General features: G+C 40.2%; 3 protein-coding genes across 3 annotated transcripts; 2 read left to right on the top strand and 1 right to left on the bottom strand.

The window, feature by feature from the left end:
* Positions 1–76: 76 nt before the first annotated feature.
* Positions 77–5,139, top strand: LOC103853272 (gamma-tubulin complex component 5). The gene is made up of 16 exons (XM_009130191.3): positions 77–355; positions 440–697; positions 768–865; positions 942–1,104; positions 1,202–1,312; positions 1,458–2,420; positions 2,537–2,689; positions 2,775–2,874; positions 2,951–3,045; positions 3,140–3,334; positions 3,419–3,475; positions 3,552–3,623; positions 3,791–3,889; positions 4,027–4,158; positions 4,263–4,439; positions 4,516–5,139. Exons 1-16 carry the CDS (start codon positions 233–235, stop codon positions 4,657–4,659), a joined length of 2,940 nt encoding a protein of 979 aa, XP_009128439.1. The 5' UTR covers positions 77–232; the 3' UTR covers positions 4,660–5,139.
* A 646-nt stretch (positions 5,140–5,785) lies between these two features.
* LOC103853271 lies at positions 5,786–8,740 on the bottom strand. The gene is made up of 5 exons (XM_033285943.1): positions 8,064–8,740; positions 7,665–7,975; positions 6,853–7,584; positions 6,230–6,763; positions 5,786–6,148 (listed from the first exon to the last, which is right to left on the bottom strand). Exons 1-5 carry the CDS (start codon positions 8,317–8,319, stop codon positions 6,041–6,043), a joined length of 1,941 nt encoding a protein of 646 aa, XP_033141834.1. The 5' UTR covers positions 8,320–8,740; the 3' UTR covers positions 5,786–6,040.
* A 2,269-nt stretch (positions 8,741–11,009) lies between these two features.
* On the top strand, positions 11,010–12,359 carry LOC103853270 (glycosyltransferase family protein 64 C3). The gene has a single exon (XM_009130189.3). The coding sequence runs from the start codon at positions 11,238–11,240 to the stop codon at positions 12,261–12,263; it is 1,026 nt and encodes a 341-aa protein (XP_009128437.1). The 5' UTR covers positions 11,010–11,237; the 3' UTR covers positions 12,264–12,359.
* The last annotated feature ends 164 nt before the right edge of the window (positions 12,360–12,523 follow it).

Raw genomic sequence — 12,523 nt, 5'->3', positions numbered from 1 at the left:
TAACATGATTAGTACCGAGTGGAAGTCCTCAAAGTGCAAAAAAACAAAAGTATTTGTGAATAAAAAGGATATGTTCTGGTAATTACTGGTAACTGCGACGGGCTTACTTTACCAATGGGCCTGAGATCTCTCTCTCTCTCTGAGATTCACCTAAACTAGCAAAGCTTCTTCGCTTTCCCTCGTATGACTGCGGAAATCAAAATATATAGGTAGCGGAAGGAAACCAACAATTATGGAGTCGCCGGTTCGAGTTGATCGGACTCGCTTAGAAACAACCCTAACTCCGGGGGCGATGTGCAGTCGCAGAGTTTGGTCACACTCCACTCCCTCAGTGACCGTCACTGAACTGGATCTGGTAATGCCCCCCCCCCCCCCCCACCAAACACTACTTTCCTTGGGTTTCTCATCGGCTAACAACCTCTTTCTGTTTTGTTGATAGGTGAGAGGTGTCTTACAAGCTATGCAAGGCCTGTCTAGCCCCGTCATTGTCTGGGACCAAACTGGACAGACTTTCCTCGCTAGAGCCAACGAGATTCGCGTCTCTCATTTGTCTCGGACAAGCCTTCATGCCCTTCTCGCTCCTTTTCTGTATGCCGCAACTTGTCTGAAGCTTGTCGAGTCTATCCTCGCTGGAATTAGCAATAACTCTCCTCCTACCTTAATGGCATTTTCTAACTCTGTCTCTGCCTGGCTCCAGGCAAGCATCGAAACTTACTTCCTCGAACATTTATTTTGCTGAGACTTATATACAAGTGGCGTTAGGACAGAAACTCAGAGACATTTCTTTGAACGAGGAAGTGAAGATCAATGATTCTAGTCTTACTGCCACTCCAACCCTCTTGGGATTAACTAGTTCTTTATCTAGGTGTGTTGCTGCCTATATTATTTTTTTATTCAAGAGATAACTTTGTGTATATTTAATCTTTTTCTCTATTTGGTAGTCTGTGTTCAGGTGCTGAATACCTTTTGCAAGTCGTACGTGGTGCTATTCCTCATGCGTATTTTGATCCAAGTTATACTATTTCCACTGCTGAAGTTGCTGTCCACGTTCTTGATTTCCTTTACAAGAAGTTGGATCAAGTATGCCTTGTCCAACGTGGTGAGGTTTGTTGCCTTTCTCTCATTCTGTTTTTATGTTTTTCTTTCTCCCTTCGTTTTTGATTTCTTCCCAAGCTGGTGTATTTGATAATATCTGGACCAGGTGGAAGGATTTCACATGCTGCTGCAAATCTTTGCTGGAACTTTATTGCCTTATATAGAGGGTTTGGATTCATGGTTGTTTGAGGGAACTCTTGATGATCCTTTTGGTGAGGTACGTGTTTGTATCTATCTTCTATGGCTCTTCTTAAATTTCTTTATAGCAGTTTAACATGCATCAATGACTTCTTTACAAGGCTAGCTCATTGAAAGTTTAATGATGATGATAAATCTTTGGTTGTGGTTTTTGCTCTTCGCAGTTGTTTTTTACAGCCAATCAATCCGTCTCTGTCAACGATGCAGAGTTTTGGGAGAAAAGTTATATGTTGATGAAGGTGCCGGGCCCAAAGTCAAGTGAAAAGAAAGGACTGAGTGGAACTGACTCCAGTTCAGTTTCTGACAAAGACAAAGAGCAGAACAATCGGGTGCTATGCCCATTATTCTTAAAAGACATCTCTAAATCGATTGTTTCTGCTGGAAAGTCATTGCAGCTGATGCAGCGTATTCCTTCCACGTCTTCAGAGATTCAGCGCCATGGGAGAAATTGTTTTGGGAATTCTACACTACCGGCGAAAAACAACAACATTAGGAGCACTGCAGACTTATCCTTGTCTGAAATCTTTTGTCTAACACTTGCTGGCCTTATAGGCCATGGTGATCACGTCTCTAGATATCTGTGGAAAGATGAGGCGGATGAATGGGAGATTTCTCCAACTTTAGCATCATATATAAGTGGAGAGCTGGAGAGTGGCATGGTTGACAAAGATCTTCCAGTGCTCACGTGCTCAGAGCGAATGTGGTATAAGTTGTTGGTCGGTGCCGTGCAAGAGAAAAGAGCTATGGAGGCCAAATCAGAACACCAGAGTGCATGTTATCTTACTGGTGTGAAGGACGGAAAAACTAGCCTCACTGTCAAAAAGGCATTGCAGGGTTTATTCTGTCATGAAAACCCTGTTGTTTCAGTATCTAAAATGGATCTTGAGAGGAATAAGAATGCTTGGAATGTCTTGAACTTGTCACACAACTACTGTCTACCGTCTCTAAATGATGAGAGTTTGTTGGGTGCTATTTTTGAGGAATCTGGCCTGGCAGATGCTGGATTGAGCGGCACAAACTACAAATTTGGATTCCAATTTGGTACATCTGAATATCTTTCTTCTCAGGATGACACCGAAGTTCTTGAAACGTTGTTTCCCTTTCCCACTTTGCTTCCGTCATTCCAGGTACTTTGATAGTGATGATATAATCATTCTATGTCCACTCCTTAACTTTTATTCCACGTGCAATAGTTTCTGATAGCTGACTTTGGAATCTTTGTTATCAACAATAAAAACAAAAGCCGGAGCTCCATATGTCAGAGTTCCTACCTTTCCAAAAGAATAGTACCCTTCTTTCAAAAGTTCTCAGCTGGATGCTAAAGGCAGAGCCAAGGGATGCTCCGCTTCCTGTTGTAATAATGCAAGAATGCTTCACAATCTACATCAGGAGGCAGGTACGGTGATATATGCTTTGCAGTGCCGTTTGTTTCTATGGCATTGCATACTTTTGTGAGCTTATGAAAGTTGTGCGTGTTGTAGGTGGACTACATTGGCAAAATGATTTTATCAAAACTAATGAATGATTGGAAATTGATGCACGAACTTGCCGTGTTGCGTGCCATTTACTTGTTAGGTTCAGGTAGGTTTTATGTGCTTCAGCATCTTTGTCTACATGGCCTGTATCTGGAATCTTAACGAAACCGTAAAATTTTCAGGGGACCTTCTGCAGCATTTTCTGACTGTCATATTCAACAAGTTGGGCAAGGGAGAGTTAACAAATGATGATTTTGAGTTGAACATAATCCTTCAGGTAACCAAGTTTGATTTAGCTCTTTCTACTAAAACTGCCGTATATCGTGTTCACACAAACAAGGTTGATTCCAAATTTGAATGGTTATCTACAGGAATCAATTAGGAATTCAGCTGATGCCATGCTGTTAAACAGTCCTGATTCGTTGGTGGTATCTATTTCCAGAGAAGGTTGTTTAGACAAAGACAAAGATGACAAGGGTGATGTAGTACCCCTTTCTTCCACTCGTAAAAGCCGTATTAACAACTTTGGGATAGACTGCCTCGAGTCTCTCAAATTCACATACAAGGTACAGAGAAAGACATTTACTCGTCCAACCAGTTGCAGCGTATTAACATTTTTGTTTATTTAAATATCCAAACTATTTTTGAAGGTGCCATGGCCGCTTGAGCTTATTGCCAATAGTGAGGCCATTAAGAAGTATAACCAGGTAACCCTTTCTCATCTGTATTTTTTTGGGGAAACAGTTTGTCGTTCTCATGTGTTAATTATTTAAATGAAAACAGGTGATGGGATTTTTGCTGAAGGTCAAACGAGCAAAATATGTGCTAGATAAAGCACGAAGGTGGATGTGGAAGGTTCTTGCTCATTTCTTTCTTCTTAGAATGTTTCATGTGACATCTAAATACACTTTCAAAGGGGCTAATCAATGTTATGATCAATATGGATAAATATAAAGAGTATTGATAATAACGTGGTGTAGTTTGATAAAATTTGTGATTTGGTGCGTTTGTGTATGTGACAGGGTAAAGGCTCAGCAACAAAAATCCGCAAGCACCACTGGTTACTTGAACAAAAGCTACTCAATTTTGTGGATGCTTTTCATCAATACGTAATGGACAGGGTAATGTCTGATACTATTATGATTGATTATGATTACAGTATCATTTTCGTTGAAGTAATATATGTGCAAGAGCTGTGGGCAAAATAGAAAGTTGATCTTACGGCTTCAATAATATACTTACTGGATCTTGTAAACAGGTATATCACACAGCATGGCGCGAACTGTGCGAAGCAATGGTAAAAGCAGGGTCTCTAGACGAGGTCATATATGTACATGAGACCTACTTGTTATCGATTCAGAGGCAATGCTTTGTGGTTCAAGAAAAGCTGGTACATGGACCATTACATTATCTCTTCAGTTGCATAAGATTTTATGTGTGTGAATTTGTGGCGCCAGAAAACTAAGTGTTTCATGTTTGATGGTTGCTGTGTAGTGGGCAATCATCGCAAGTCGGATCAACATGATTCTCGGATTAGCTCTGGAGTTCTACTCGATACAACAGACACTGAGCAGCGGTGGAGCAGTCTCAGCAGCGATCAAGGCTAGATGCGAAATGGAAATAGACCGCATTGAGAAGCAATTTGAAGACTGCATAGCTTTCCTCCTTAGAGTAAGGCCATCGAATCTAAAACTCTGTATACTTGTTAGTTGTAATATGAAAGCTTAGTTGATTATTGAATATGCAGGTACTGTCTTCGAAGCTGAATGTGGGACACTTTCCTCATTTGGCTGATTTAGTGACCAGAATCAATTACAATTATCACTACATGTCCGACACTGGAAGCTTGATGACTGTTTCTGGAGCAGAGACCAGCTCATCTAGAACATGAACTGCCAAATATGATGTCTGAATCGACCAATCTGAGACGGGGGAAATCTTTGGATGGTCTCAGACTTTTCGTCAGTTCTTTCATAGTAGCTTTCAAAGCTTTTAAAATAGATATGATTGTAAGATGTGGGTGAATGCATTATTAGCTCAAGACATTTCCAGTTTGTATATGTTTTATGTGCTTGTGATGTTTGAAACTCAAAAAATATGTAAAAGGTGTTAGGCAAAAGAAAAGAAGAAAAGTTTTCTATAAAGTTTCAGCCTGTTCAGAGAGAGTGCTTGTAAGCATACTCGGTGCTGGTGTTCAGAAGAAGAGATACAATCAGGATGTTATAAAAAAAAAAGATGCACTCAGGAAAAAGAAGCGTCTTCACTCTTGAATCCCTCGTCTTTTGTTTTGACACTTGCCAGGGCAAATAAAAGTTACTTTTGGTTAAAAAAATGGGTTAATTTGCCTACTAACCATATTAAGAGACGATATTAATAAAGTAACCATGTAACAAAGTGGATGATGGATAAGATAATTTGACACAAAGTTGAAATGATAGTCATAAGATAATTTGACACAAAGTTGAAATGATAGTTTTAACAAAACTATTTGTAAGATTAAAGTACTTTACAATTAATACTACAGTTAAAATCGATATAAATTGTATCAAAATTCTAGATTGACATTTTTGTAACAAAAGAATTATATTATCATTAATAAATTCAAATCTAAATCTATTTTTTAAAGAGTTTACTTTTAGCTGGTTTGAAATTTTATTTCTTATGTGCAATTTGGAAAATTAAAATATATTTTATTACTATTTTAGGTATTTGTCTTGAAATATTTTTGATGGAGTTACTCTTATATATATATATTTTTTGATCAAAACGAGTTTCTCTTATTTATAAATGAAACTTGTCTGATGTAAATTAAACAAGGAGAGAAGAAGCTTGTCTGATGATGCCCATGCAAAGCGCGTTGAGCGCGTCATCCCAGAATCAAAAGAGTAAAACCAATCCCAGAATCCAAAGAGTAAAACCATAGGCGCGTGATTAGGCCTTCACAACTAATATTACTTTTCTCTTTCCTTATTTATAGTCGGTACAAAAGAAACTTGGTTTGGTTCGGTCATAAGTTAATGCAAACCGGATTCTTTTTACCAAGATTCAGCATTTCACACTTGTACTTTAACGGACAAATAAATAGAAAAACTTTCAATCCATACATGAAAACAGAGAAAATTACAATAACTCTGGTCATGATGAATACACACACAGCTGCTAAGACCTCAAAATCACCCCCCAACTTCTTTCCTTTTGGGGCAGACAAAAAGAAAAACAAAACACAAACCACTAATCGATTGTGATCTAAGAAGACAACAAGAAGTGATCACTCAGTCACTAAGTACAAGTCTGCTTATGAATGGGGTCATGGCTGCAAGAAGCGCCTTTGGACACTCCTCATGCGGTAGATGACCACATCCTGAGATTGCTACTAGCCTCTGTTTGTTTGAACAATGTATAATGTAAGTCCCTGAGAGACAGAGAGTTATTCGTTTTAATTAGATATACGGAAGACTTACAGAGTTAAAGAGTTTTGAAGCCATGACTTGGGAGGACTTGAGGGGAACAAGTGCGTCTTCTGCTCCAGCAACGACTAATACTGGTAAGCTTTCCACTGCTTTGAGAAGCGACTGTGCATTTTGAGTTGAAAGCACCATCTCGGATGAGAGTCTACCAATCTCGTGAAGCGCCTCGTCCCAGCCTTCGACATGGAGTGGTGCCTTGTATAGCTTTAAGACATCTGATGTCATCTTGGCAGGATCATACCAAGCTCGACGGTTCACCACCTGAGCTATCTCAGTTCGCAAAAGCGGGCGAACAAGGTGTTTCTTTCCTAGTGAAGTGTGCAGAAGTATTCTTGCAAAAGCTGGGACTACTTCCCTCGTCAAGCTTACATTAAGCAAAACCACTCCTTTCACTTTGATGGTGGCATCATCATTTGATGCTACCAATCTTTGTGCAGCCTTGAGAGCAATCAAACCTCCATCATCATGGCCAACCAAGACTACCGAAGCAAACCCCATTTCGTGGCAAAAAGCAACAAGCATGTCTACCTGCAAACATCCAAGAACAGATCATTGAGTTTTTACATTTCTTTCTGAAGTGCAAATACAAAAGCTTCCACCAATGAAGATCAAATTACCTGATTTTCCAGAGTGTAAGGGTTTGGCAAATCTCTTTCTTCCAAATCCTTAACATGAGGCCTAGCGGTTAATCCCCAACCAGGCCTATCGAAAGCAGTGACAACACAGCCAAGCTGATGGGCGAGAGAACCCATCACATTTCTCCAAGAGAACACTCCACCTCCAAATCCATGAACCAGCACTACACCAAAACTTCCATCGGAGGGATCTTGCTGCTCCGTGACACCACCGCAACTGGACGCATTCATGACATCCTCTTCTTCCTGAGTATCTTTGAAAAGAAGAGGAGAAGTAGGAGAACCCTCTAGGAGAGGATCGTGCAAGGAAGAAGACGAATTGTTGAAGAGGCTGCTGCAGCTTTTATGGTGATGATGATTGAGCTTGTTTCTAGTGACCATGCTCAATAGTTTCCTGTCAAGCTTCAACCTTCCTGCCATCGCCTCCGGCACATTGAGCATAGAATTAGCTTCGGGAGAAAGAGTTGAGGAGACAGAAGACTGCCGAGGAGAGCCAGGTGTGCATATCTTGTAATGCACAGAGAGTCCCGTGACTGTAACGAACAAGCTGTCAAGATCAGCGAGCACTCTCACTGGAAGCTCTCCATCATTGGATGTAGATGACGTAAGCTTCCGTCTGACCTCGCCATCAGTCTTGGAGACCTTCCGAACCAAAGGAATGGGAGAACGTGGGACTTTCTGGTAACTAGAGAAGACACTTTTACACGAAAGAACCTGCAAACAAACACACACACACAGAAGTCAAAGAGATGATGTTTAGTTAAAAGGTTTGCAGGCAAAGTTAGTAAGCTTACAGCTTCAGGGTCGACCGCTCTGTGGAACAAGAGTTTCCTCCGAGCTCGGCAGCTAGTTCTATAAGCAACAACGGTATGACCAAGAGCGAAAACCACAGAAGAAAGGAACAAAACTGGCATCCCCCAAGACTTCTTGAGGTGAAGTCGTTGCCTTGACGGAGAGATCGATGCTTCAGCGTTGAGCTGAGAGTTAGCAGTAAAAATACAAGCTTTAACCGAAAGAAGAACAATGGAAACAACGGAACACAAGGACACAGTTCCGAGGTAAGGTCCGTGAGAGAGTGCAGGCCCATCGGATAGTGAATACACACCTGTTCATCAATAAACAAAAAAAAGAAACTTTTAAGATTAAAAAAGTGGAGAAAACTCTCAAAGGAAAGGAGGGAAGGTGAAAGGTACAGATGAGGAGGAAAGATCTGAGGAGGGAGACGAGAGGAATATCAGTCAAAGAGGTCTTGAAGCTGTATCTGCTGAGATGGTCATTGAAGCTGTAACAGGTCAGACAAGTAAAGCTGGAAAGCAAAAAGGTTGGGACCAAGACGTCGCCGATGGCAACGAGGACAGGCAAGGAGGAGACTAAGAGGGAAACCAACATGGCAACCATGAAAAACACCGTCTTTAAGCATCTTCCCAATTTCTCTACCACCTTCCCCATCTCTTCTTCCTCAATTGAGATCGATTGGGATCAGATCAGATCGTTTGATCTATGTGGGTGTTGAGACAGACCCTAGCGAGCAATCCACCAAGTTCGGAGGATTTTGTGAGGATGGTGACGACTTGGCCATCTGCCGGCGGCGAGAATGAAGAGGGAGAGGAGGGGAGATACCAAAGCAATCCCCTTTTTTTGGCTAATTAATAAAAAAAGGGGAAATTAAAAAGCCATTGCTACTACGATTCTGAAAGGAAGGATATCAAAGCTTAAAAAGAATTTCAGAATCGCAGGAACGGCGAAAAGAGAAAGAGAGAAGAAGAAGAAGGAGATTAGAAAAAAGGGAGACACTTTTGTTTGTAGAGAAAGCAAAAAGGAAAAAAAAAACAAAACCTCCCCTTTTTTCTCCTCCTATTTTCTCACAACCTTTTTTTTTTTTACAAGCTTTTATTTATAAGAAATTCACTTTTGTTTTTTATCGGTCATTTTTCCATTCATATGAGAAAAAGCCAATTTAAGATTTATTCCAGATAATTAAAGTAAAGCCTTTCCCCCACTTGCTATTTGCGATTTTTTTAATTATAAAAAGTCATCCGCTTACCAAAAAAATTAAGAATCATGTCTATGAGACAAAGGGAGGCGTTGGCGATATTTACCCTTAGCTGAACATAATCATCTTCTTCTATGCACCCAACACAGAACTGGCTGCATTTTGGAATAGTTAATCTTTCTAATTAGTCGTCGCAAATTACACTAAACAACAAAACAATCAAGAGTGGTGACTGTTATACCCCTATAGAGGAAGTACTGTAACAGTGGTTGGCTTCAGAAGACAACGGATAGCGGGAGAATCGAGGCTGTTTTTTTCTTTTTCTTTTTTATTTATTTTTGGTGACCGTTAACTTTCAAACTTGGATTTCGTGTAGTTTTGAAGATTCTTGTCGGGGACCATTTTATTGTCACAACAGTCCCCACATTTCTACTCTTTCTCTCAATCAGTGTCTCTAGCTAGCTTATGACACAAAAACAATGTGGACAATCCTCACTAAATATATCATATTTTGCTTGTAACCTTTTCACATGTATATATGTACATGACAAAAAAGACATATGTATATACGTATATGCAAATTAAATGGCAGCAAACTATCTGGTTGTAACTAGAAATTCGTGTAACCAAAATGCATAGATAAATTACTTAACTGAAGGCACATAGGTTCTTTTTAACAGTATGTCTCTTCTGATATACTTCTTGAATACACTTTCATATTAATATATATTTTTATGTTGAAAAATAAAATATATGCTTCTTTTAAATTAATATTTAGATCCATGCCTCCTTTCTCGATCTCACCAAAATCTGTTTTAGAACAGACTCTCAAGCGCTCGTTAGAGCAATCACCACCGGAAGAAAACTTTCGGACTTCTTTGGAGTTCTCTCGGACGTCGACTCTCTGGCTTCTCCTCCGACATCGCCCTTCGTGTTTTGTCGGTTTATTTTCATTTCTCGGGTTATTAATGGGTCTGCAGACTCCTTCGCGCAAGCCTCTCTATCCTTGTATTTGGGTCCAATGCCATAAACTTTTTGAAAAATTAATATTTAGATCATAGCTACATATGAAAAAAATAAAGAATGATAATGTTCTAGTAGAAAATAGACATCATTACTAAATATCCTCTAATTTGCTTCTCCACATGCAAAAGGTTAGAAAATCGCAAATAAAAATGACGGAAGAAGAAAGTGAAAATGGCCATACATCAAAATGACATTGATGCATTCTTTTTCGATTTGTGAGATCATGCTTATAAGACCGATCACGGGCAAGTTAGTGAATTTAAATAGTTTTCAGAATACAATATAAGATGCACAAATGTTGAAAAAGGTAGGAAAGACCAAAATCACGTGCATGGGTCCCTAAACCCCAAATCCACTAGTTTTCTTTCTTTGTTTGCTTTTTGCTCTCATACAGTTCTGATGAACTTTCACACTTTTGAGCAGCTCATGTGGGCCATACTTACTGCAGTATCTAAAGCTACCCGAGGTACAAACCCTTCCCCACCATTTTAACTCACTTTCATGCATCCCCTCCTCCAGTTTCACCATTTTATCTGGTTTTCTTTTAACCAATCTATAACAAATAATTGAACTAGATCTCCCTCCCTATCTCTTTTTGGCTAAAAGTTAACTATATCTACATTTATTTATTTTTCGTTTCTATCTGCAATAGGATCCGAGGCAGAGGATTCTGTCAACTCGTGTTTTCTTAATACAATGTTAGTTTCCTGGAAGCTGGAAAACTAATTTTAACAGTTATCAGTGTGTAGTACCTATGACTTTGGCTTAAAATAAACGACCAACTTGTTTTATGGTTTGTCATTTAACCACACATGTCTTGTCGGGTATAAGTGCGCTGGCGGTTTGACACACGGAGTGTGTAGCTTAGATAGTAAATAGTAGCCTAACCTAACAAACTCACCCGTTTTTGTTAGTTAAATGTTTTATATTCTCCTCTCCTACATTACTCTCTCGCACCCACCTACCATACCCTTTCTTTCAAAACATTTGACTTCTAGTTGGGCTTATTTACCCATTTTGCAGACGTTTTACAGAATCACTGGCTCGTCAGCAGGTATCAGGGAAGATAAGAAACCTAGGGTCACATCCTGTTAAGCTTGGTAAAAAAAATATGATATTCATGCACCTCTTACACGTACGAATCTCTTTTCAAAATTTCATTCTTCCTCCTTTCAAAAAGTTTGGGCTTTGCTTGGTTTTAATATTCTTTTGAGCTTAATTATCTTTATCTAGGCCTAATTACATCATTTACGGCATTGTAAACTAAAAGCCCATTTAATTTAGTTCGCACTTCGCCGGGAGGACTTCTGCTTCTCCCGAGATTCGATTGTTCGTTGTGATCTGTTTCATGGATCAAATCGGAACTAGCAATGCCTTCTTCTCCATCTGGTTTCTTCTCTTCCTTGCGCTCTCTGTTACGCCACTCGTGTTTTCGCGCACTCTCTCAGCTGATCCGGATCCGTGTGATGCAATGAAACTTAGAGATTTTCAGAAACTCAGATCGGATCAGATCACCGTCCTAATAAACGGTTACTCTGAGTCCCGTATTCCTCTTCTCCAATCCATCGTGGCCGCGTATTCAGGATCCTCAATCGTCTCCTCAATCTTAGTCCTCTGGGGTAACCCTACCACACCTGCTCAGCTACTTGACCACTTATACCACAACCTCACTCGTTACTCGCTTGGCACAGCTTCCATCTCTCTGATCCAGCAACCATCGAGCAGCCTCAACGCGAGGTTCCTCCCTCGCCCTTCCGTAGACACTCGTGCTGTTTTGATATGCGATGATGACGTGGAGGTGGACAAGAAGTCGCTGGAGTTCGCGTTTTCCGTGTGGAAGTCGAACCCTGATCGTTTAGTAGGAATGTTTGTGAGATCGCACGGGTTTGACTTGCAGGGGAAAGACTGGATCTACACTGTTCACCCGGATAAGTACTCCATCGTCCTCACCAAGTTCATGATGATGAAACAAGATTATCTTTTCGAGTATAGCTGCAATGGAGGTGTGGAGATGGAGGAGATGAGGGGGGTTGTGGACACGATGCGTAACTGCGAGGATATACTGATGAATTTTGTAGCTGCGGACAAGTTGAGAGCAGGTCCAGTCATGGTGGGAGCAGAGAGAGTTAGGGATTGGGGAGATGCGCGTAATGACGAAGAAGAACAAGAGCAAGTGGAGAATGGAGTGAGAGAAGCTGGGTTGAGTAGTAGAAGAGTGGAACACAGGAAGAGAAGAGGCAAGTGCATTAGGGAGTTTCATAGAGTTATGGGGAAGATGCCGTTGATGTATAGTTATGGTAAGGTTGTTAACTCTGTTGGGGAACAAGGGCTGTGTCGTAAATCCGGAAAGCTTGTCTTTTGTGACCGAGATTGAACCAAATGCTTCAAAGAGTGTATTTGTTTCGACTTGGACAAAGATATGTAACCACTAAACCAACGTTTATAAAATAATAATGAGTATATTTAGCGACTTGGGATTGTTGACAAATCATTAAACTAAAGAAAGCAACATCATATACTGATGACGCATGAAAGAGCCAAAACCGGATCTCTCTTAACGATTGTCCCTTTTCGACGAAGGATCTCATCCCAGTCTACTGTGAATCTATAATTCAATTTGTAAACATATATGTA

Source organism: Brassica rapa, chromosome A02, assembly GCF_000309985.2.
Source record: "Brassica rapa cultivar Chiifu-401-42 chromosome A02, CAAS_Brap_v3.01, whole genome shotgun sequence".
Classification (NCBI taxonomy): Eukaryota; Viridiplantae; Streptophyta; class Magnoliopsida; order Brassicales; family Brassicaceae; genus Brassica; species Brassica rapa.
This window is presented reverse-complemented; position numbering and strand designations above follow the sequence as displayed.

Coding starts and splice junctions, on each gene's coding strand:
- LOC103853272 (XM_009130191.3), top strand. CDS start 233: ATGGAGTCGCCGGTTCGAGTTGATCGGACTCGCTTAGAAACAACCCTA. Junction 1,105..1,201: donor GCCTTGTCCAACGTGGTGAG/GTTTGTTGCCTT, acceptor TATCTGGACCAG/GTGGAAGGATTTCACATGCT. Junction 2,875..2,950: donor CATTTACTTGTTAGGTTCAG/GTAGGTTTTATG, acceptor TAAAATTTTCAG/GGGACCTTCTGCAGCATTTT.
- LOC103853271 (XM_033285943.1), bottom strand. CDS start 8,319: ATGGGGAAGGTGGTAGAGAAATTGGGAAGATGCTTAAAGACGGTGTTT. Junction 7,976..8,063: donor CAGATCTTTCCTCCTCATCT/GTACCTTTCACC, acceptor ATTGATGAACAG/GTGTGTATTCACTATCCGAT. Junction 7,585..7,664: donor GAGCGGTCGACCCTGAAGCT/GTAAGCTTACTA, acceptor GTTTGTTTGCAG/GTTCTTTCGTGTAAAAGTGT.
- LOC103853270 (XM_009130189.3), top strand. CDS start 11,238: ATGGATCAAATCGGAACTAGCAATGCCTTCTTCTCCATCTGGTTTCTT.